At 40.3% G+C, this 22,098-nt stretch overlaps 5 protein-coding genes across 10 annotated transcripts; 3 read left to right on the top strand and 2 right to left on the bottom strand.

Annotated features, from left to right (window-relative positions):
- The first annotated feature begins 21 nt into the window (after positions 1–21).
- txnl4b (thioredoxin-like 4B) lies at positions 22–1,646 on the top strand. Of its 2 annotated transcripts, none has more exons than XM_080458230.1 (3): positions 22–576; positions 655–806; positions 894–1,646. In XM_080458230.1, exons 1-3 carry the CDS (start codon positions 445–447, stop codon positions 1,057–1,059), a joined length of 450 nt encoding a protein of 149 aa, XP_080314356.1. In that variant the 5' UTR covers positions 22–444; the 3' UTR covers positions 1,060–1,646. The 2 variants fall into 2 exon arrangements, with proteins under 2 accessions (XP_080314356.1, XP_080314357.1); XM_080458231.1 differs by having other exon boundaries at positions 402–576; positions 924–1,643.
- Positions 1,647–2,629: 983 nt separating this feature from the next.
- On the bottom strand, positions 2,630–4,462 carry LOC308106356 (tyrosinase-like; the record flags this gene model as incomplete). The annotated part of the gene is made up of 5 exons (XM_080458054.1): positions 2,630–2,689; positions 2,814–3,003; positions 3,133–3,274; positions 3,438–3,630; positions 3,728–4,462. 5 exons carry the CDS (start codon positions 4,460–4,462, stop codon positions 2,630–2,632), a joined length of 1,320 nt encoding a protein of 439 aa, XP_080314180.1.
- Positions 4,463–5,353: 891 nt separating this feature from the next.
- On the top strand, positions 5,354–8,444 carry mrpl16 (mitochondrial ribosomal protein L16). Of its 2 annotated transcripts, none has more exons than XM_080458476.1 (6): positions 5,354–5,417; positions 5,493–5,580; positions 6,649–6,723; positions 7,248–7,396; positions 7,686–7,979; positions 8,066–8,444. In XM_080458476.1, exons 2-6 carry the CDS (start codon positions 5,511–5,513, stop codon positions 8,255–8,257), a joined length of 780 nt encoding a protein of 259 aa, XP_080314602.1. In that variant the 5' UTR covers positions 5,354–5,417; positions 5,493–5,510; the 3' UTR covers positions 8,258–8,444. The 2 variants fall into 2 exon arrangements, with proteins under 2 accessions (XP_080314602.1, XP_080314601.1); XM_080458475.1 differs by having other exon boundaries at positions 5,360–5,380.
- Positions 8,445–9,993: 1,549 nt separating this feature from the next.
- Positions 9,994–15,862, top strand: cenpq (centromere protein Q). Of its 4 annotated transcripts, none has more exons than XM_080493427.1 (9): positions 9,994–10,043; positions 10,138–10,304; positions 10,377–10,428; positions 10,814–10,925; positions 11,212–11,280; positions 12,703–12,832; positions 13,073–13,192; positions 13,664–13,738; positions 14,115–15,862. In XM_080493427.1, the coding sequence occupies exons 2-9, from the start codon at positions 10,206–10,208 to the stop codon at positions 14,262–14,264; spliced, it is 807 nt and encodes a 268-aa protein (XP_080349553.1). In that variant the 5' UTR covers positions 9,994–10,043; positions 10,138–10,205; the 3' UTR covers positions 14,265–15,862. The 4 variants fall into 4 exon arrangements, with proteins under 4 accessions (XP_080349553.1, XP_080349555.1, XP_080349554.1 ...); XM_080493429.1 differs by having other exon boundaries at positions 13,073–13,123; XM_080493428.1 differs by having other exon boundaries at positions 10,025–10,304.
- Positions 15,553–18,721, bottom strand: LOC308128283 (C5a anaphylatoxin chemotactic receptor 1). The gene is made up of 3 exons (XM_080493426.1): positions 18,557–18,721; positions 17,528–17,673; positions 15,553–16,950 (listed from the first exon to the last, which is right to left on the bottom strand). Exons 1-3 carry the CDS (start codon positions 18,570–18,572, stop codon positions 16,015–16,017), a joined length of 1,098 nt encoding a protein of 365 aa, XP_080349552.1. The 5' UTR covers positions 18,573–18,721; the 3' UTR covers positions 15,553–16,014.
- Positions 18,722–22,098: the final 3,377 nt, after the last annotated feature.

Genomic DNA, 22,098 nt, shown 5'->3' on the forward strand with positions numbered 1-22,098 from the left:
TATAAAACAATCAAAACTGCTTCAGAAGGTACCGGAACCCGGAGAAAAAAACAGACGGAGTAAAAGACGTCACCCGGGTTCTTCGGGTTTTCCTAATCCGTTAAGATATGGGAATCTTGGTACATTTGTATTCACGTGTTTGAAGATTTGATGAGACGTCAAACCTCACGGAAGGTCACGTTGTTACGCGGTGTCACAGCATAACATGTCGTATAGGAAACGCAAATGGAACAAAGACTAGTAACATTTTCATCAAATATTACAAAAGAAACAAAACTATTTGAATCAAAAGAATTTTTTATTAATTATCTTTGTCAATCATGGCTGTATATATATTTTTAAGTATTTTTTAGGAATGGTGATCCGAGGAGTTTCCAGTCGGACATATTATGTGCGAACACACGGCGTGTTTTCCTCCTCGTAGGGAAGCAGACTTCTTCTAAAATGAGTTTATTTTTGCCCAAATTAACCTGCAAAAAAGACATAGATGAAGTTATCAAAGGGGTGGCGGAGAAAGTAGTAGTCCTGAGGTTTGGCAGAGACGAAGATTCCGTTTGTCTGCAGCTCGATGAGATTGTAAGATCATGCAAATTATATTTAATGAACGTTTCCACGCGTGTTCTTTACTTGGTTTCTCTATATGTTTTCTCCCAGCTGTCAAAAACTGCTCACGACCTGAGTAACATGGCGTCAATCTACATCGTCGATGTGGACAAAGCTCCGATTTACACAAGATACTTTGACATCAGCTACATCCCCTCCACGGTCTTCTTCTTCAACGGGCAGCACATGAAAGTGGATTACGGGTGAGTGAATTTATTCACCATCAAACCGGCTTCAAGACAGACTCGAGGCCTCAGAGTTAAAGACAAATCATTCATTCTGTTTTCCAGCTCTCCAGATCACACTAAGTTTGTTGGCAGCTTCAAGACCAAGCAAGATTTCATGGATCTGATCGAGGTCATATACAGAGGAGCCATGCGGGGGAAAATGATCGTGCAAAGTCCAATAGATAGACAGAATATTCCCAAATATGATCTCCTTTATCACGGGATCTAGAATTACAAGAAAATCTCTGTGTGACGTCCAAAAAGTGGTTTTCAGAAGTCGTGTTTACATGAATTGGCTGTGTAAATCCATTAGTATCTCAGAATTGTGAAATGATTAACTGTTGTTGTTGCTGTGGTGGCTGAATGACAAAGAAAATGTGTTCAAATCGACCTCAGGGACTTATATTTCACTCTGTCTTTACACAGACAAACAAATTACTTTGAAGTGTTTGTTGTTACAGAATTTTACAGTGTCCCATTTACATTTACACATGTGCATCAGTATCACATTGGTGCTAAATTAGAAGCTTGATAGGTTTTTGAATGTTTGTTAAAAATTCAAAAATCTAATTAATCTACAGACAAGCCCATATATTTGAAGTTTTTACAATTTGTCTTTCCTTCATATCCTCCATATTGCACATGCCTGATAGAAAAGATGTGAGGCTCATTTATTGACATGCAGCAACCTTACTCTTGTTTATGCTTACGAAAATGTTGAGTGACTTTTTAATGTTTCCCATGGAAAACAGCTATGATGTGTAACTTATTGAAAAGGCTTTGTTGTTCTAATAAACTTGAATGCCTAATGTTTTTTCTAAGACTCCGTAATGAATAATTTAGGTTGCAGTGACGGGTTATGTGATGAGTTTACTTTTTATTCATGCAAGTTATGTTTATTGGGAGACTTTAAATGCACGGTGTGAATGTGAGTGAAATCATAATCTATAGGTAATTATCTCTGATTACCAACAGTCCTGACCAGAGGTTGGTGGGTGATGTATTGATTTGTTACTTTTGTTCGGCAGTGTGTCTGAATGTAAAAGTAGTCAAATCACAGCAGTCACACAACAATATGCAAGTTATGAAATGACATCAATTCTAAACACTGAAAACATTTTTTTGTGTAATAAAATACAATTTATTGTAACCACAAATCACCACCTTCACAATAACCATTACCTCAAATAATTGTCATGAAGAGCTGATTTATTGCAGGGATGCATTCAGCATTTTAATCAAGGTGTTTGCTGGAAGAACAAATTTCTCATCATTCCACGGTTTATGCTCCTATAAAGTGTTTTCATGTTGGCTTCAGAGTCACTCATGCTCTGATGCTCATTGTCTTTGAATCTGAAGTCGATTTTCTCCATTTACATCCCAGTCTTTGCTGTCTGTTCTCCATACTGAGGGCCCAGGCATGGCATCTTGACAGTGAACCACATTACAAACACTGTCACCGTGCCCGCTCTTTTCTTTTATCCAGACTGCGTACAAAGCGTTGGACCTGCAGTCGAACTGTTTTGGAAACAAAGGCATGTTGGTAAATTATATTTAATACGATGTATTTACTTTTCGTTACAGTCCACACCCATGCTACGAATCAACAATAATTTTGACGTCTCACCTCTGATTGTTTCTCCTCTATCCCACCGTCTCTCTTTGTTTTCTCTAATAGGAGATGAAGTGATTTGACAGATATTTACATTTCATATTTGACTTTTTTCCTCTATTTCATGATTGTTAATAATACTTACTTTTGCATTTAACAGCAGCTGCAACAGCAACACCGAGCAAAACTACACTGAAGACACCCAGAACAGGCCACTGCCACTGGACTCCACTGTCTGCAGAGCTCTCTAAAAATCCAAAAGATTAGAGCTTACATTATAAATATATAACACAGTTGCTCATTCAATCATGCAGTGGATTTGTTTTAGTAAGGCCATTACCTTCAGCCTGTCTTGTGTTATTGTTTCTCACTCCAGAGCGATGGAGACTGTGCTCCCTGTAGTTGTAACCCAGACTCTGTGTGTCTCTGCCCCAGAAGTAGTTGTTGCTACGAAGAGGAAAGAATGGGGCCATGTAGGCCTGCGCTCTCTGCGCCGGGTGAACTTCATCATGGTCAGGATAGGCTGCTTCACTGTGGTCCTGCAGCCACCTCTCAGCAAGCCTGACACCCATTCACAAAGCACAGTGAGCTCAAACACTCTCTAATTAATGGTATCGGAAGCCACCTTGTGTGGGATTTTTGAAAAGAGCAAAGGCAGTGACTCAAAGTAGTTTGATTGGTGGAACTCACTTGTCAACGTAGCTGTGGTGTAGCATGAATATGGGGTCATTGGCTGCTGTTGGGACCAGAGACATGGTGCCATTGAGGTATCTGTGAACCAGGTTGTGCATAGAGCTGTTCAGTCGTCGAGAGTCATTTGGAATTTCAAAACCTGGAAGTACAGATAGCAACTTTTAGTAACATTCGCCAAGTACGTCCACCATTTTAACTTACACTATTCTATTGATTGCTTAGGTCTTTAAAACTCCTTCGTGCAGAAATGACAAATGTGAAGTGAATTCTATCATCTATTAGTCGTCAGCCATTTCTTTCACCTTCTAGCTTGTTTCTGAAGCTGTTTTCTGATGTCATGTCAAATGGACGTGTGTCAAACAGCTGTGTTGCCATTGTGTCTTCAACATCAACAGCAGTTGGCAGTGTTTTAAACGTTGGATCTTTCCCAGGGTTACGGATCAGGTGTGCAGGTTCAGAGGCATTGCTGTTGATGCAGATTATGCCAAGATTTTCCTGAAATGGGCAAATGGTCTGCGGTAGAAGAAACAGGCATTAGTCCAAAAAAAAGTGTACTCCAAAAATTTAGAAAGCCGTAAGAATGACGTCGAACCTTCCACTTTGAGAAAGGCGAAGCACCATCTATGTGCCCGTCTTGGCCCACCCCTCCAAAGTACTTGTTGGTACAAATGTTGCAGTGGTTGGTTCTGGTCCAGTCCCAATATGGGATGTAGAAATCTTGGTTTCCAGTGAGTTCCCTTAGCTCTCTTTCAATAAATAGTAGAAACACTCGATGCCAGAATATAAAAGCAGGACCCCGGTGTGCAGCATTATTTGCAGAATCGGCATAGCTTTTAGCTGAATAGTAATGCATCCATACATACAAATCATAGACACTTGTGTTGTGAAATACATAGTTCCCATCCACTGTTGTGTCGTTGCTTGTAAGGATCATATAACGGCTGCTCTGAGTGTGTTTAGCCAGGTGCAGGGTTGACAGAAAGGTTTCCCTCTCAGAATCAGTCAGATCTGTAATCTCTTTCTTCTCCACGTGGTGCCTTTGTAGACATTGGGGTCCTCTCCAGCCTGGCAGGCACTGGCCACAGTCAGATCCATCATAGTTTCCCCAGCACGTACACACTGAATCGTAAAAAGCGCGAGGCCAGTTCACCCGGTAGTCTACTGGTTTTGGGAGATCTCTTGCGGGATGAGGTGCACAGACTCCTCTTCCTGAGCTGAAGCCACATGGGGATCCATTCCAGAGGGGGCAACACGTGCGGGTCTGAAGAGCCTCCACTGTCGTACAGGGACGTGGAAACTGGGCATCCACTTGTTTGAGAGCAGCCATATATAGCAGAAAGGCCAGCAAAAAACATTTGAATAATAGGCCCATAGTGCAGTGGATTATAGCACTCCTATAGATCCATGAATCTTCTGGAGGCTACCACAAACTCCATACCATCTCGCTGGGAGCTTCATTTTAAAGGCTCATTACGTAAGACTCTTAGACTTTGACATTGAGGTTTCAAAGTGTAAACAAACGTCACATAGGCAATTCTGTCAGTTCTCCAACAGTACAATTCGATGGTCTCTTACACAAGACTGTGCATTACATAATTAAGCATATAATGAAGTGAACTGGTTGGAATTTTTTTCAATTGTATGGTTAATTTTTAAAGGGAATTTAAACTGAAGGGTACAACAGCTGTGTCAAGATCCACAAGGTTATTTAGTTGGGTCTTTGGCATGGTTTTCAGTGACTGTTTGCTTAGGTGCACAAACAGAAAGAGTGATATGGAAGAAACATATGTTATTGATCCAGCCAGTATTTGAACCCACAACCTCCTTGCTGCAATGCAAGAGTACTAATCACTGGTCCAACTAACATCAAATCATACTGTTGTCATTTCTCAAAGAACAACTGTAGTGGTAAAAAGTTGTCTCAGAATGTCAACACCCACCAATTTATTCAATGAAATACAATAATTTTTTTATTTCATATTTCTAAAAAAGAAACATGTTATGATTGTGGAAACTGTACTTTTTCTTTTCTTTTCTTTTTTTTTTTTTTTACCGTTTTATTGCTTGTTTTTTTTTTTTTTTTTTTTACTTTTGCGGTCTTCTATGTGTCAATTCTTATAATATAGAGAGAAACTATAATGATACGAATTTAGTGAGCGGCTTTATTTTAGTTTTATTTCTTGCGTTCATTCATTTCTACGCGTAGCGGAAACACTTCCGGTTCAGGCGGAAGTCGACAGTAATGGTAGCGACCTTGTCTGGCTCGTGTTGCCTATAACAGTGTAAATCCCCCGTTAAAATGTGTATATTAGTATTGAATTAGTATCTCGCGACGTTAAAGTTTTTTGTTTGTATAGATTCTGTTTGTCAGCATCATGATGTCCCTGCTGAAGGCTTCTGTGGGCGGACTGACCGGGATGTTCAGAGTCTACGGTCACCAACAAGGTAACATCAGCGAACACTGCTCGTGTTGTGACTTGATTTACCTGGAAGAGAGATTTTATATCCATGAACACAATCTCCCCTGTTATCTGAGGAAAAGTCACTCTTCTGCATGCATACAGGCATGTCAAAAACAATGACCGCATATAATATGCAACACATACAGTTTGAGACCTAAAGCACGACTGCATAACAACAACAACAACAACATTAATACCAATAATAAGAAGAATAATAAAGCCTCAATGAAAGATCTGCAGAAGTTTGCTTTTAGCAAGGCCATACATCGACACATTGGTTCGTAAAAGATGGGAAAAGAAAGGTTGAAGACTCCAAGTAGAAAGTAGTTTTTATTTTCATTAAACCTTTAATATATGTGGATACGTTAGAAAACACCCGTCTACTTTATAGACATCTGAAGTACTTGCAAGTTAAGAAAATTTAATTTGTATGGATCTTTTCAAGAGTATTTTAAAGACCAGTTTTCACAAGATTGTCAAAAGTACATGAACACTGTTATGGGCCATATATTTAAAGTATAATCTGGGGATTATGACATGATATTGGTTTAAAATGTGTCTGAAATTGATATAATCCTTACTTGATCTCTGCAAGAAGTTTTGATTGTATTCACTTGTATTATTTTTTCTGGTTGCTATCGGGGGCTGAGTCTAAATGCATTCCCAGAAAGAGCATAATCCAATTTTGTATTGTTTTCGGTATTACTAAAATGACAAATCAGTTCAAAAATGTTCAAATGCAACGACATATTGAGCTGCAGTGTTTAAGTGTGAAAAGATTCTTCAAATTAAAACTGCTGTCTTAATAGCAATGGTGGGACCGCGCTAAATCGTATTTGATTTAATTTCTTCTTCTGTCGGTTTACATTTGAGATTTAAAAAACTAAACCCTTTACACCGATTTTCTCTTGAAGCTATTATTTTGCAGAAATCTCCATACCTGAAAAAAACTCTGCGTAGAACGTTTGGAAAAGACCTCGTGCTAAAATGAGTCACCTGTTGTTTTTCTGTCTTTGTTAATTTATTTTTTAATTGATTTTATTCTCCTCAGGACTTTTGCACAGTCACCTGAAAGTCCTCACTGCAGGACTGAAATCATCAAGTGAAATCCCCCCTGACTTCAGTGGTAAATTCGCATTTTCTATGACTTTTAATGCAATTCATATTCCAGTTGTAAGATGTTAACTGCGTGCTATTGGGATTGGATTTAAAGCTTTGGTGTGTAAATGTAATGTCATTTCAGTGCATTAGGTGGTTGTGGGGAGTCACTACACTATGCAGTTCTTCCGAGTGATTTTGGCACTTTTTTATTCTCGCTTATAATTACCAAGAGCTCCAGAGCCTGTTCTTATTTACAACTTTTGTTGTCTGTTGTGTATTTGCAATACACAACAGGCTGTCAGGAATTGTTTTACCAGTGAATGTGGACATTTTGAAATACATTGTAATCAACAACTTGTTGTTATTTGTGTAATAAAGTGTTCTCATTTAAAAGTTTATTTTGACATCTGCTTGCATTTATTCAGTAGAGAATGAAAAGACAACAATGCTCCAAGCCTTCAGTCTCCATATAGTTTCTCTTTTTTCTTACAACCAAATAAGGAGATAATAGTTGTTTACTATTGCTTGTGCTTGTTTTCACCCGATAAGATGTGGTGATGCCAGAGAAAGTCAAGCTGAAGTTTCTGAACAAAGTGCCCAACTTAAATAAGGCGGTAAAAGAGCCGAAGAAACTGCGTGACATCAGAGGCCCGGCCCCAGGAGAGACCACCTTCACGAGTGGACAGTACGGGATTTTGGTGAGTGCAATTATTTTCTGCAGAGAAAGTTGTGTAGAAATATAGCATCTTTGTGTCATCACTATATTGGTTTGTCTCTTATATTCCTGTAGCTATTACATCATACACACTAAATTAAATAATACAAAAACATTGCAAAGTGCATGCTCTGTTAGTTCCATGTGAACTGCTGTTAACGAAAGAGACGATTCATTGTAAATGATAGAGCTCGATTTTAAAAGAACAGGGTGGATCTTGTGTTTCACAGTCAAAGTGAGGTTCTTTCTATTGTGCGCTCTTTGATGCTCAGGCCATGGGAGGCGGCTATATCCACTGGGGTCACATCGAGATGATCCGTCTGACGATCAATCGCAAGATGGATCCACGGACAACGTTTGCCCAGTGGGGCATTAATGCCCCGTACAAGCCTATCACACGTAAAGGTCTGGGTCAGCGCATGGGAGGAGGAAAGGGGGCCATCGACCACTACGTGACACCGGTCCGGAGCGGCCGACTCATCTTGGAGGTCGGAGGGAAGGTGGAGCTGGGCGAGGTTGAGCACATCTTGACTGAAGTGGCTCAAAAGCTTCCCTTCCCCGCTAAGGTGAGATGACCGATTCACTGGATATTCCCTCAATCCAACCTGAAGCCATAGTATTTATTTTACCCATAATTCCTTTTTTTTTTCAGGTTGTGAGTAGAGAGAGCCTTGAAGCCATGAAGAAGAAACAGATTGAAATGGAGCAGAACAATCAAAACCCCTGGACCTTTAAGCAGATTGCGCGAAGCAACATGTTGGGGATCAGGAAGGTGCTCAGTCCTTTCGACCTGCGCTATCATGGACGCTACACAGGCAAATTTCTACTAAAAGGTCGGGTGTGACCTCCCGGAAAGATTGAGCAGACGACTGTAACCCAACATCATTCAAGAGGAAACCAGAAATCTGAAAAGCTTCCATTTGCTCTTGGAATATTTTTCAGTAGTTTTATATTCAAGTTTTGTTTTTGTTTTTTTTCATTTTTATTAAAAGACTTGGTTTTTCTGTTAATAAATAAATTACTTTATGGTTTTCAGTTTCACATTTTGGCTTGTCATTACCTGATTAACTTGTTATTTTAGCAGAAAGTCCAATGAAGTGTGAGATATCGGTAACAAATTAAAACATTTAATTATTCAACAATCTGTTTGAATGTTAAAACTCGTCTCTGGTTGAAAGGTGCAGCTGCAAAACCTATGTGATGATTAGTTTTCTACTGCTTTGATGAATTCCTGAGTAAAAGGAGTCATGCATATGAAATAAACACATATATACCTACTGGGAGTAGAAATGCAATCCAAAAGGAATTTCTGATTCCAGAAAAAGGCTCGTAACTAATGGAGTCCATATTAGTTTCACAATAACAAAAACTTAATATGTGGAGTTAATGACAAGGCATGGCCATTTGAAAAAATAAATTGCAACGCAAAGATATTCTTTTCCAATAATTTCTTTATTAAAAAGTTAAAATCAACTGTTCAACACCCATCTATTGGTCTTGCATGCTGCCATATCCAGTTCAGTGTTACAGGGGTCAATCGCTGTTAACAACGGGCCAAGGCAGGGTACAATCACACACACTCCCATTCACACCTACAGGCAATTGATCAATTCTTTGTGCAACTCCAGGATTTAACATGCAAACTCCATAGGGTTCAGCCTGAACAACACCTGAGCTCCTTGATCGGAGGCAGGATGATAAATAACCTCTACAGTGCAGATCAGGTTAAGATTTCTTTACACAATAGGAACAATTAAAAGCAAAGCTTCATGAAAACGTAACTATTTAATCCCACCCCAAAAATAACAACCGCTGGTTCCTAAAATGTCTACATGGGACAGTTGTTGATTGAGCCCTGATGTTTGGCTTACAGGCAGCATTCGTGACGGTTGAGCATGCCGTGACTATTGTGATTTTCACTCATGAATGATTTAATTGATATATTTGATTGATATCAATATATACGTATACAGATATTATTACAGCTATTTGACCATAGTGACATACTAAGCTCTTACAAAACTTTAAAATAATGCACAGTGTGTGCATGCATGGAAAGAGTTGTGTGAGAGAGTCTCAATTTGTGCAGGCATGCATTTATCTGTGTCTGGAACATTTGTGAGTCGTTGTGTATACAGACTTGTATCTGTGCTTCAATTATTGTAAATATAACAATACAGGTTAAAACATTAGACAAGTTCTTGTAGACATGCATCCACTTTACACACGAAACATTGTTTACTCACATGCAAATGTGCTTACATCTACTTATTTGTGCGGATGCACAAATCTAAGTTTGAACTTATAAGCCATTACATATACAAAAATACTATTCAGATTCACATACTGTATGGTATATATGCACAGTTAACCTAATATTTATGCATCAGGTGTCCAACAATCATTCAGAAGGCTCATTGTCCTGCATGTTTGGTCTCTTCCCTGATGATTAATCATTAGATTGAAGTTGATTTAAGGTCTTCGGGGCTAAACACGTATACGCTCTACTTATGCAATCTTAGACGACTGTGTGGCTGCCTGACGGTCTTCGCTCAGGGTGAAACACCACTAATGCCGCGCATGCGTACTGTGGGCTGACTAGTTCAAAAACAGTACCGCGAATAAGCGAGGTGAGCCGCGGATACAAAGCACGTTTACTTCAAAGTTAACTCGGCACAATCTTTTCCCAACAGTTTATATGGTGTTTAATATTCACATCCACAGTGCTGCTGTTTTCGTGTTTCGGTAACTGACGCTATACTCGAGTCGCGCTTCGACTGCGTCGTTCCGACATGAAGCCAGTTCGAGGCTCCGGGCGCGCGCCCTCAAATCCACCTCAGCAGAAAAACAAGACAACAACTGCAAAGAAACAAACGGCCACAAAGAGTCCGGTAAAGAGCCCGGCAGTTCTTCACTCTTGTGCTGTATTTATGGCTTTCACTCATGTTTACTTTGCACTACAGGAAGAAGAACACGAAGAAGTGTTGCTGCGGAAAGCGCCTCACAAGAGGAAAGGTTGTTTTTCACTAAATCTTCTCATTTTGCATCATTATAAACGGCAAAACGTGTTATTATTTGATTTATTTGTGATGATTATTTTGAGCAAGCAACAACAAGAGCTAAGATCAAATCGTGAGCATAGAAGATTAGTATAACATTATTTTAATCCAGATTAAACTTTAAAAAACAAGATCTAAAAAAAACATCCATATAAAACAAAAAAAAAGCCAATACTCTTCTCCAATTATTGAATATAGATGCAAGGTTAAGAATAGTAACTGTACAAATCAACCATCATAAGCTCGTACTTCACCAAATTCTGCCTTCCACTTGTACCCTTTAAATTTCATTTGTCTTGTTGGATTATTAATTGTGTTCCTCATCCTCCTGATCCTGATAGCCGGTGGCGGCTCATCTGCAGACTTAAACAAAGCCAAAGTTAAGGCCAACTGGAAGCCGATGACCAGGGCCTCCATCACTGTCCTGGAGAACATGATGGACTCATCAATACTGTGAGTCCACCGTCTGGAGTTGCATGTGGACGGTGTGTACATTGATGTCTCCCAAAGGTGTTTATTGGTTCGATAGGTGACGACTGTGCAGCCCATTTTACTACAATAAGGTCTCTTCCAAATTCTACCTTATCGCTGATGAGTTCCTTGTAAAATAAAGTGCTTTATTTGTATTTGTTTATCTATTTGATAGAAAGCTTTGTGACGCCTTTCATTACCCTACTGAGAGTAGATACTGCTACTACACTGTTGTAATCAACATCATTCAATGCATAATCTGTTACAGAGCAACTCTTTCCTCGAGGTCCACGGCAAGGAAAGAGCACCAGGAACATCTCAACAAAATAAAACGCAGGTGAGCTGCTTGTCTGACACTTTCATATGAATCAATCACATGGGCCTTTTTTCTAATAATTTCATATAAACAAATCTTTTTTAGTTGCAAATTATCGATAAGAATCAGCTGATTTGCTTCACATTACACAGCATCTAATGATTCTATCTTTATTTCTTATGCATCGTGCGTGACGAGGTCACTGACCAGTGCAGCCAACAGGACACATGGCGCCCAAGTGGCACAAACGCTCTAAAGTCGTGTTACAAGGTGGCTCATTTATCAAAGGGAGGAAACACTACCCATATGCAGACACAGCGTGATAACTCTAAACTAATGTCGCGTTTTTGATCCGCTCCGAAGTGAACGCCCATCCCCTAAACACTTAGCATATCGTCGCTCAGTGTGTTATTTACACTTGCACAATTAAAAACAAAACAATTCAACAGAAGCGAAACAATAATGCAATAATTAAGTTTAGACATCGTGACACTTGGACAATGAAGAGAATGTGGTAAAAAAAAAAAATGAGAGAAGAGGAAACAGTGATTTTCATTTTTTTTTTTTTTATTATTTATTTATTTATTTTTGTCCAGCTGTGCATGAATCATTGTGAAGAGATAAGTTATGCCTTTTTTAAAAAAATTTTTTTAACGTTGAACAATCACTCAGATTCATTGACAATCAATGTGCAAGATGACACAAGCACACCGAGGGGAACAATTGAGTGTTAAAAATACTTACAGGGTTTTTATTTATTGGGGTTTGGTATGAACATGCAGATTATTCTTTTGGTAGCGTGATATTTATTACGTTTATTTGTAAATCTCTTGCCGTAAGAAGTCAGTTGGTTGATGCCAGGGCTCTGCGTGCGCATGTGACTTATTTCCAGTTAAAGTGGAGAGACTCTCATCAAACTATTGCCCAATGTGAGTTCATATGAACATGACTACAGTACCAGACATGCTGCTGAAGACAGGTCTAGCTTCCTGTTGCAAAAGAGAAACATGATTGAAAGTACTGCAGTGTGCAAAACCACGGTGACACGGAGTTCTATTCCTTCGCATTATTATTCAAGAAAATCAGAAAAACTATTCAAAAATCGACTGAGGAAATATCTTGTGATGATATTTAGTTAACTGTGTTAATTAAATGGAGAGTATTGTTAAGATTATCGTTGTAGAAATATCAACAAATGTAAGTTTACCAATATAGTAAGATTTGTTGTTTACTTAAGTTAATACAACGTATTTAGACACCATGTGCAGCCGATAGTTCACTGTGCTTTTGAAGGAGTCCGGGAAGAGCCGCTGTGGCTTTTGGCTGCAGCAAACGGAGATCTGAATGAATGAAATAAAACACTATATCGCTCTCGCTTTAATTAAAAGCTAACATTTCTGCTCCAATATAAAAAATATGGGCCCTACCATCTTTTCCTTTGAGGTTCCTCGATGAATGCAAAGAGCTCAAGGTTCCTGTGCAGAAACGGAAAGCCTTGCAGGATTCACGCTCCCGCCACCAGGAGGAGAGGGAGAAGTCTGTGGTTGGAAAGAAAACTCTGAGCACCCTGGAGGTGAGAATCACTGTGGTTTCACTTTCAGCCGGACTCTGTTACTTTCATCGTGTTGTTGTATCAAACTGCGATCCGTTGGATGGGAGAGCACAGCTGAGAAGATGCGGGCAAATAAAAAAAAAAAAATCAGGTTCTCCATCACTTCCTGCAGTTTTAGTCGCTGAACTTTCAGTATTGGGGAAAAAATTCTACAAACGTCAACACGGTGAAGTTTTTCAAATGTGTCTTGTGTCTTTCCAGAGAGACTTGAGTGCCGTGGTCAGCGCCCTGGAGAGGATGGAAGAGCAGACGGTGACTTTACAGCACCAGTGCAGCACGTTGAGAAACCAAGTGGAAGAGGAGGAGGAGAAAGCCAAACGGGTGCAAAACCATTGTGTCTTTTGGGAGCCTCTGAAATGAACCACGACGGTTTATCCGGGTCATTTCAACTCATCAGGGGCAAATCAAACATGCTCAAGTCAAGTCGATTTGATCTGACATTAGACAGAAGTATCGTTTCATGAGATACAAATGAGACTTTATTCATTTTTGGCGTCACTCCTGCACATTTCAGAGTTGAGCTGAGCCACAAACAGACATCATGGTTGGCATCTCTCCTCACAAATAAGAGGCCGTTTGACGTAAGAGAGTGGAGACATGCTGCTGATTCAGTAGTACAACATGCTGAGATGCGGCAGTCCTCTTGCATCTGGCCCAACGTCTTCCTAAAAACATGAAATCATCTGCACAGCATGTTTTTTTTGTTTTTTTTCCTCCCCTTAATGATTAGACAGGAAACGTCATTTAAACTTATTTTCACTGTGACCTTTTCTTTTTCTAATGTTCGCACAGATTTTAGAGATAACGGAGCAAGATGTTCTCAACCTTCCTTTTCACCCTCCAAAAAAAGATGAAACGACACTGGAGGTGAGATAAAGCGGTGCACAAAACACATTTACACAATTTGTAACATCTACTTGACTGTGTTACGTATCGCTTGTTTTCTCTGCTGGAGACATTCAGGTTGTCGTATCAGTTGTTTGTTTTTTGTGAATAAGATGTTTTAGTTTTCACTTCCTCTACTATGCAACAGGAAAGTCTTAACATGTTCTCTGTGGTGCAACTTCTCTGCACAAGTGAAATCATTCTTTCGTAACGTGCTGACGGAACTCGATGTTTTCTATTCTGTGTCGTCTCGGTTGATCTAATCAACTGCGGAGAAGGTTTTGTTTTTCTGTTCGGCGAACATTCTACGACTCGCTGTCAAGATACTCCACGTTCACGCCTCTTCCTTCCTTCTTAGACGCGAATGAGGCAGATAATATCGGACAGGGACTGTGAGACCACCGCCAAGAAGCTGGCTGAAGTGCTGCAGACATCGGAGATTACCCAGAATGCTCAGGTGCTGCTTCAAGAGGCACACAAATATGCAGATCAGCTCTTTAATGATTGAATCTTCATGACGTTAAGTCGCGCCTGGTTTAGAGAGAACGTAGCCGACATAACAGTTGTTGTTTTAATTCATTGGGGTTTTCTTGTTTTTTGTTTTTTCAAAAAAGGACACTGTTCAGATTTTTTTTTATTTGTGGTTTGGCGTTTTGCTGTGTGGAGTAACATGTCTTTTGTCTAAATATCACTTCCACTTGACTTTGTGGTTGATTTCTGCTGACATGCAGTGAATCGCTGCCCGGCCTGTTTCCTGTTGCACCTTTCGTTGCCCTCAATGTTTTCATTTTTCATTTTTCATTTCACTACTGTCTATTTTTTTATATGTAGCCTCAAACAACAAATACAACCTATTAAAGTATCTTACAGTAAAAAAAAAAAAAAGAAATACTTTTTTGTTTTTTTGAAGGTCTGTGTCGTGTGCAGGAATATGAACAAACTAAAAATTTATCAGACAAATCTCGTGCAAAATTCTAATCTGGCGGTGGTGATATAGTTTTATTGACGGTTTATCTTTATGTGAGGCTCTGCAGTGGATCTCTGAATAAAGTTCATGGGTGTGTTACATTCACGATGAGATGACTAGCCTCCAGCCGATTTGCTTCGTTACTCATCGGTGGGTAATTAACGGGCACTAGATAAATAATCAGATCAATCCAGACCTGCCTCAATCTGTTAATCCTTTTCCTGGGTTCACCAGATAGGAGTATCAGTCCCAGTCCGGGAACTCGGCCAGACTGAGACGACGCCTGCGTGCTTAATGGTGCGCTATCATGGAGGAATCCATGTAACAAAGGTTAGCCCGGAGGCAGGACTACTGGCATCTGTAGAATGTTGCATCAGCTTTGGTTGGTTTTTCATTACCGGAGTGTTTTCCTACCTGTGAGCCACTGGACAAGACGATTCATGAATTCTTTTTTTTATTTTTTATTTTTTTGACCAATTATGGCCCCGTCTTCAGCGTGCCCAAACAGAAGCAGGTTGTCGTCTTTAGCTGACAGCCGTGAAGCCAGATTCACCGTTTAATGACTCGGGTGCTTTTACTGTTGCACTTATAAGAGCCGCCGAATTAAAAGAGTCTCGAGTTTGAACTGAAAAATGTGTGTTGATTGATTTCAATACGAATGTGCTCGGCCACATGAAAGTGATTCTGATCCCCAAAGGAAAGTGTGTAAAAGCTCAACATCAAAAGATTTACAATTAATATCGACCTATACTCGATCCTGGATGGCAAATAGACAAAGTCGTCACATGTTAGAGGTAAGACATTTCATATGTCGCAATGTAAAAAGTTAGGATGGGATAAGAGTCTGGTTTTATTGATGTTATGAACATCATCCTTAACATATTGGAGTATTTCAACTGGTAATTAGTAAGAGTGTTGTGGTCTCAGGCCACATTAAAAGTTGATTTTCATGCCTTCTGTTCGCAGTATATTTCCAGTATTACATGCACACCGACTGACCTACTTGAGTGATCTCCCATGGAAACAGAATACTTACTGTCATGTTAACCTTTTTTCTTACTATATTACCAAAACTGTAGTAATGACACAAATGTATACATTTGTACAAATAAAAGTCAAAGACCGTCGCCATTTTATACAACTTTAACCCAGCTTTAATATCATCTGTATTTTATTTACAATGCTCATATTTCTGTACATGTGCTGAGATCACCGAGGAGAGGAATGCTTTGTGAATGAGGAAAGAAACGTCACTTAAAAAAAAAAAAAAAAAAAAAAGTTGACCCAACTCCTACATCTGTGAGTTCTTGATGGATTTTCTTCGGATGGACTCCGAGGACTCGTTGTAGAAAAGTCGTTCGATGGACGAGACGATTGAAGCTTTGATGGCGCGGCCGAGGCCTCGGGCGGCGAACACGTACAGTACGGGGTTAAGTGCACTTTTGATGTACACCATGTAGAGTGAGATGTATTTGCCATAGATTGCCGACCTGGAGAGCGTAGGGTTCTCCTGGACCAGGGCCAGCAGGAACCGACAGACAAAATAAGGCACCCAGCAGGTGAGGAAGAGGAGCATGGTGAAAAAGAGCACGTGGTACATCCTGGTCATCCTGCGGCCAAACGAAGGGCTGGAAGACGATGTAGGAGTTGGCGGGGACACTTGTTTAATGGAGAATAGAACGGCCAGGTTGCTTCCCAGGAACACCACCAGAGGGAGGATAAACCCAGCGATGGTTTCCGTAACAAATAAGCCCATATTTAACTTCCCGCTCTCCTCGCACTGGTGTGTCCCGTTTCTTTCCGTCAGGACGGCGAAGTAGATGTAGGGGGCCGACAGGATTGTGGCCACCAGCCACAAGAGGCCGCAGGCCAGAGGAACCGCCCAGGTGGGCCGCCTCAGTCGGGCCCAGACGGGCCTCAGGAGGCACAGGCATCTCTCCAGAGCCACAGCGCAGAGGAGGAAAGCGGAGGCGTACAGTCCCAGGCCTCGCAGGAATATGACCAGGTGGCAGAAGACGCGGCCAAACGGCCAGCTATAGTTCTGGATGAGGTAGCCCAGCATGAGAGGGGTCCGCAGGAGCAGCACCAGGTCAGCCAGGGCCAAGTTGAGCACGTAGACGCGGAAACTGCTGGCGGCACGCGTCTCCTCGTTGCTTCCCCTGCGCACCAGGCGGCGACTCCGAAGTCCCAGGACCCAGACCACCAGTCCATTCAGAGGAACCCCCACCTCGAGGAACAAAGAGAAGCAGCCAACTGTTTTACTTTCTCTTAATGCCTCTCCTGCCAATCCTTAGAAGTGAAAGTCGGCTCCATGCACTGACAAGAACACCCACCCACCAGCACCTCTGTAGCTCACAAAGCAACACTGTACTTCATTTGTTTTGGACGGTCTCCAGGTTATCGCTGCTCTCAGCCCCCCCAAAAAAAGGCCTAATACATAAACCCTGCAAGCGGCAGGATCAAACACACAAAGTAGAAAGTGCTAATGAGAGGGCTTTGGAGGATTTTGCGGCCTTTATACCCAGCTTTGATTTTTAGTTCTCTCTGTTTCCAGTCTTTCAGTGAAGGAACCTGATTGTTCATCTTATCTGAATGGAAAATTGAACTTCTTCAAATTGTGTACTCAGTGCTTAATAAGATCAGGGTGGAGGATAATGTGGTTTACTTGAGCACTTATGTTGCTCTTAAGCTCGTCCCTGCACCTTTAAAGAAAGTTTAAACCCCCAAACTAAAGCGTGAATCCCAGCGGTCGCTCTAGACCCCGTCCTGCAGCCCCGCTGATGCAGCCAGAGAAGATTTCTCACCAAGAAGATGAGCAGCGTGACTGTGATTTGGATTCCTCTGGAGACTTCTGTCTGCCAGGAGCCGCTGGAGGTGGACACCAGCTGGTTCACTGCTACGTTTGATCCATTCATCTCTGCCACGGCGGGGATGTCGAGCTGGAGGTGAACTGAAAAGCAGCCCACACACACAGACAGACTTCATTACATCCATATTACACACTGGCTACTCATACTCATACTTTTAACCTGAAATCTTCCACCAGAAAAGGGCAGTGCAGTTACAAACCGAGGTGGAAAATGTCTCAGACGCCTTGTTACACATGAATATGGATTTCATATGTCCCGATTGCTTAAAAACTTAGACAAACTGATGTCCACATCGCACAGCAAAGTGACACCACTGACTTCCTTCCTTACAGATGCTCAATTTTGCATTTCTGAAAACTCGTCTGTGTCATATTTCACATCGCAAAGACAAATCTGTAGTTGGTTTATCGCATAAAAGTGAGTGTCGTGTTGCAGTTTGTGTCTCATCTCAGAAACACAGCCGAGGACATTTACATCAAGTTGTTTGTTTACATAGTGACCTTTGTAAAGCTTCGAAAAAAAAACCCCTAATGATTGTGCCACCGACAAATGCGAACGTATGAGACAGTTTTTGTCCTTTGTAATAAAACACACAGTCGGTTTGTGGGATGATGTATTAGCAGTAATGATTAAAGAGAATGGAATCTGTTATTGCTCCCTGCAGCCATCACAGTCCCGGGGTCCTTCCCGGGTGTACATCTAGAACAGGCCTGTTGGTGTGCAGCTGCATGCAAAACATTCCTGCGTTAATGAACACACCTCCGCTGGTCGAGAGGCACTGGCCTGTCTCGAAGCTTAATGAAAGCATTCACAATTTACCGGTTAAATACCGATAACTACCTGAAGTAAACCAGAAAGTCAAGAAATCAGGATTTACACTCTATTCAGTTTACTGTTGGAAAATCAGTGTCATGTCATATGGACTCGACTTTAAAAAAAAAGAAAAAAGAAAAGGCTTCTTACCTGCTTTATTGGCCATGTGTGTGAATGAAATGGAACAGCAGATAAAGAAAAAGGGAGTGTCTAAACACTGTTATAACTATAATCTCTCTCTCTCTCTCTCTCTCTCTCTCTCTCTCTCTCTCGCTCTCTCTCTCTCTCTCTCGCTCTCCCCCTTCTTTCCTGTGTGATTGCAACACACCTTACAAGCTTGTTTTTAATACAGCAGAGTCATAAGTTTAGATAACACAAATTTCCTTTGTTAAATTGTACCTTCAACTTCGCCAGGTCCTCTGCACGACTAAACGGTGACTTCAACGCTATACAACAGCAAAATGAACATGAATATATAAAGTCTCAAACTGATGCCCATCCTCATCATCAAAGTTAGTAAGAATTGAAAACATTAATCAGCTATATTTCTGTGTTTCTTTGGTACAAAAGTGCAATGATCCCAGTTTGATTTTAGCCTAACAATGTTTTTGTGTCTTTTTCTTCTTTTTTTTTTTTTTAAAATTAGTTACATCTGAGATAAACACTTTAAATGAATATGCACGTGCAGTCCTTGGAACAAGTATGTTGTATTATCACACCTTAAAATCAAGTAAATATAACTTCTTGCTTTATTAAACAGAATGTATGACATTTCCTGTTATTTATTTCTCTCTGGCTTTCTTTACAGCATGTTCTAAGAACCGCAAGCCAGAAGAATAATATAACTACAGTTTCAGACTGTGGTTTTTAACACCCCAACAGTTTTGAAGAAGCTATTAGTTTTGTGGTTTGGATCATACGTCACACAAAAATTTGGCACATCGTTGCCCCAATGTTCCTTTTTATATGAAATAAATCATCTGCAAATCATGACTAATGAGTGATAATAATACCGACGTCTTAATAATTATAGACAAAAAGGGTTCGCTGTATAATCAGTGTTGTTTTTTGGCCCATGCAAATTTTTCGATCCTAATTCTGGGAAAAAATATCAAAAGGGGCTCATAATTATTTTGAGCTCTTGCAAACTTATCTCCACGAATAATTTCCCAGCCTGTATGTTTCATGTTTGTTCGCACATATATTTGCGCAATTGCACTTGCAAAAGAAAAAAAAAAAAGACATGTCAGTATTTCAACACTGATGTTTCATAAGTTTCAGAGACGAACATACAAACTGAGGATATGTTCAGACATCTGTATCACAAAGTGCCAGGCTGAATGTTGAAGACATGAGATCATGTATTCCAGCTTACATGGACAAGTTTTTACAAACCTCATGACATGTATTTTCTCAGCATGATCTGACTCTGATCCACAAAATTCCATGTGATATCAGGAATGTTTGACATCCTCAGTCTCAGACCATAATAGAAATTCAATGACGCTCATGTCAGATGACGAAAATTAAAAAGTAATTTAGCACTCATCAGTCTTTATTGTCCTTTAACTATCCGTCCATCTGTCTAGCTGGATCTGCAGGGTGGTGGGTTGCTGGAGCCGATCCCAGCCTATACCCTTAACAGGTCGTCTGTCCATAACAGGCCCTGTAATTACTCATTGGATAATTGGGAAATACATTAAATGTGTATTCATCAGTCAAGTCGTGAAAGAAATCTTTTGCCTTAAAATATTTTGGATCCTTCAACCTGCCACTGTTTGCTTCTACTTCCAGACACACACACACACACACACACACACACACACACACACACACACACACACACACACACACACACACACACACACACACACACACACACACACACACACACACACGTTGAACGTTGAGATGCTGCAATAGCAGAGATTCACCAGTAGATGGCGGTGCTGCTCATTTGTTAAACAATGAAGTCGCGTTTCCTCTCGTGATGTGCCTTTTTCTAGTATGAACAACTAGTCACACTTTACATTGAATTGGACAGTTTTTATTTCAGATAGTTTGGGGGATTCGTTGCAGATTCTGATCCATTTTTGAATTGTTTTATGGACTAACTATTTTTGGAAATGAAGCCTTGATATGATAGAATTGGGAGTTTAAAATACTACGTTCTTTTTCATCGTTTAGATTGTATTTGTTCACCACTAATTTGAAGCAAACAAACAAAATCTGTTTCAATCTTTGTTTTAATTTTTACTTAAGTAAAAAATGGCTGAATGGGTAACCAGAATTTAAATCTGAGGGTAAATTATTTCATGGTTTCAGGTCTCTGTGTCTGCCCCTGTGTGTCTCACCTCATGTTTCCAATCAACCAATGATCCTCGCCCTCTGTGTGCTCCCATCGTTGTGTTCCACCTGTGTCTACCCTGTCCCTGTGCATTTAAACTCCTCTCCCTGTGTTGTCCTTGTCGGATCGCCTTGTCAACATGTCTCGGCTCTTGTCATCGTGTTGCTCCTGTGTCCCTGCGTGTTCCTCTTGTTCCCTGGACTTTGTGTCAATGAGCCTGGTTTTTACAGAACTTCTTGAGTCTGCGTTTTGGGTCCACACTGCATAACCCTGACACATGGCAGCAGGACGAGATCTAAAAAAACTATTTTCAAGTCATATTGATTGCAAATTAATTCCTATTTTGACGTGTTTTGATGTCATTTAATATAAGGGGTTCATATACTCACAAAGCTGTCCTGCTACAATCATCTCAGCTTCAGTTTGGATCTTGTTTATTTGACCTTATTTCAGTGAAAATACTAATATTTACTACTTTTATATTCAAATGCACAATAATTTGACGAGTGGGCTACTTAAAAGACAAAAGAAGATCTGACTTGTTATAATATGAATAAAATTTGTCAATGAAGACTTCAAAGTATTTCTGTCCAATTGCTGTGATTGATAGGAACAACATCTGCTCGGCCTGAATGGCTTTCAGTTTGATAAACCCTAGTTATTGCAGGAGGGGAACCCCCTGTCTTCTGTGGGGGGGTTTGGAAGAGGGGACTGTCCTGTTTTCTTTTCACTTTTTGGCTCCTAATTTTTCAGAAAACCTATGAGTCATATCACCTGCAGAAACACAGAGATGACACTGCAGCAGTGCCATGTATGGATGGTGGACATGCTTCCAGTTCTAACAAGGAATGCAGTAATACAAGCTATAAAAGTAATACAGTGGTAAAACTAGAGTCATGAATCTTTAGGGCGTCTCTGACTCCTCAATTCTTTGGTCTCCACCTAAACAAATGGCTGTATTCAAAATTGGTACTGGACTCCTGAGCATAAGTACCCTGAGACGATCCATCCATTTCCTGTACTGCTTCATCCTTTGGTCATGAAAACAACTTTTTTAAAGTTACTCCATGTTTACTAGTATACCGGTATGTCAGATTGTTGCATGCTTTTGTTCATGTTGAAATTAATGTTATACTATCTTCCAAAACCCAGTCTTACAAAGTATATGGATATCGTAGTCTGATTTAAAAGTTATATATTCCTCTGATTACTTTTATTTCTTATTTAATTTTAATTATATGAGATGTGTTATTTGGGAAAGCTGGACATAAATGCAAATTGTGAAGTGTGAAACTTCATACTTTGAAATTTGTTTGATCTGTGACACAGAAGGACTTCTGAGTCA

This window comes from Lipophrys pholis, assembly GCF_963383615.2.
Source record: "Lipophrys pholis genome assembly, chromosome: 2".
Taxonomy (NCBI): domain Eukaryota; kingdom Metazoa; phylum Chordata; class Actinopteri; order Blenniiformes; family Blenniidae; genus Lipophrys; species Lipophrys pholis.

Excerpts from the sequence above, each read along its gene's own strand:
- cenpq (XM_080493427.1), top strand. The coding sequence starts at position 10,206 with ATGAAGCCAGTTCGAGGCTCCGGGCGCGCGCCCTCAAATCCACCTCAG. Across the intron at positions 10,926-11,211 it reads ATGATGGACTCATCAATACT|AGCAACTCTTTCCTCGAGGT; the intron begins GTGAGTCCACCG and ends AATCTGTTACAG. Across the intron at positions 12,833-13,072 it reads AAACTCTGAGCACCCTGGAG|AGAGACTTGAGTGCCGTGGT; the intron begins GTGAGAATCACT and ends GTGTCTTTCCAG.
- txnl4b (XM_080458230.1), top strand. The coding sequence starts at position 445 with ATGAGTTTATTTTTGCCCAAATTAACCTGCAAAAAAGACATAGATGAA. Across the intron at positions 577-654 it reads GTCTGCAGCTCGATGAGATT|CTGTCAAAAACTGCTCACGA; the intron begins GTAAGATCATGC and ends GTTTTCTCCCAG. Across the intron at positions 807-893 it reads CACATGAAAGTGGATTACGG|CTCTCCAGATCACACTAAGT; the intron begins GTGAGTGAATTT and ends TCTGTTTTCCAG.
- mrpl16 (XM_080458475.1), top strand. Across the intron at positions 6,724-7,247 it reads AATCCCCCCTGACTTCAGTG|ATGTGGTGATGCCAGAGAAA; the intron begins GTAAATTCGCAT and ends TCACCCGATAAG. Across the intron at positions 7,397-7,685 it reads GTGGACAGTACGGGATTTTG|GCCATGGGAGGCGGCTATAT; the intron begins GTGAGTGCAATT and ends TTTGATGCTCAG.
- LOC308128283 (XM_080493426.1), bottom strand. Across the intron at positions 16,951-17,527 it reads TCACGCTGCTCATCTTCTTG|GTGGGGGTTCCTCTGAATGG; the intron begins GTGAGAAATCTT and ends TTGTTCCTCGAG.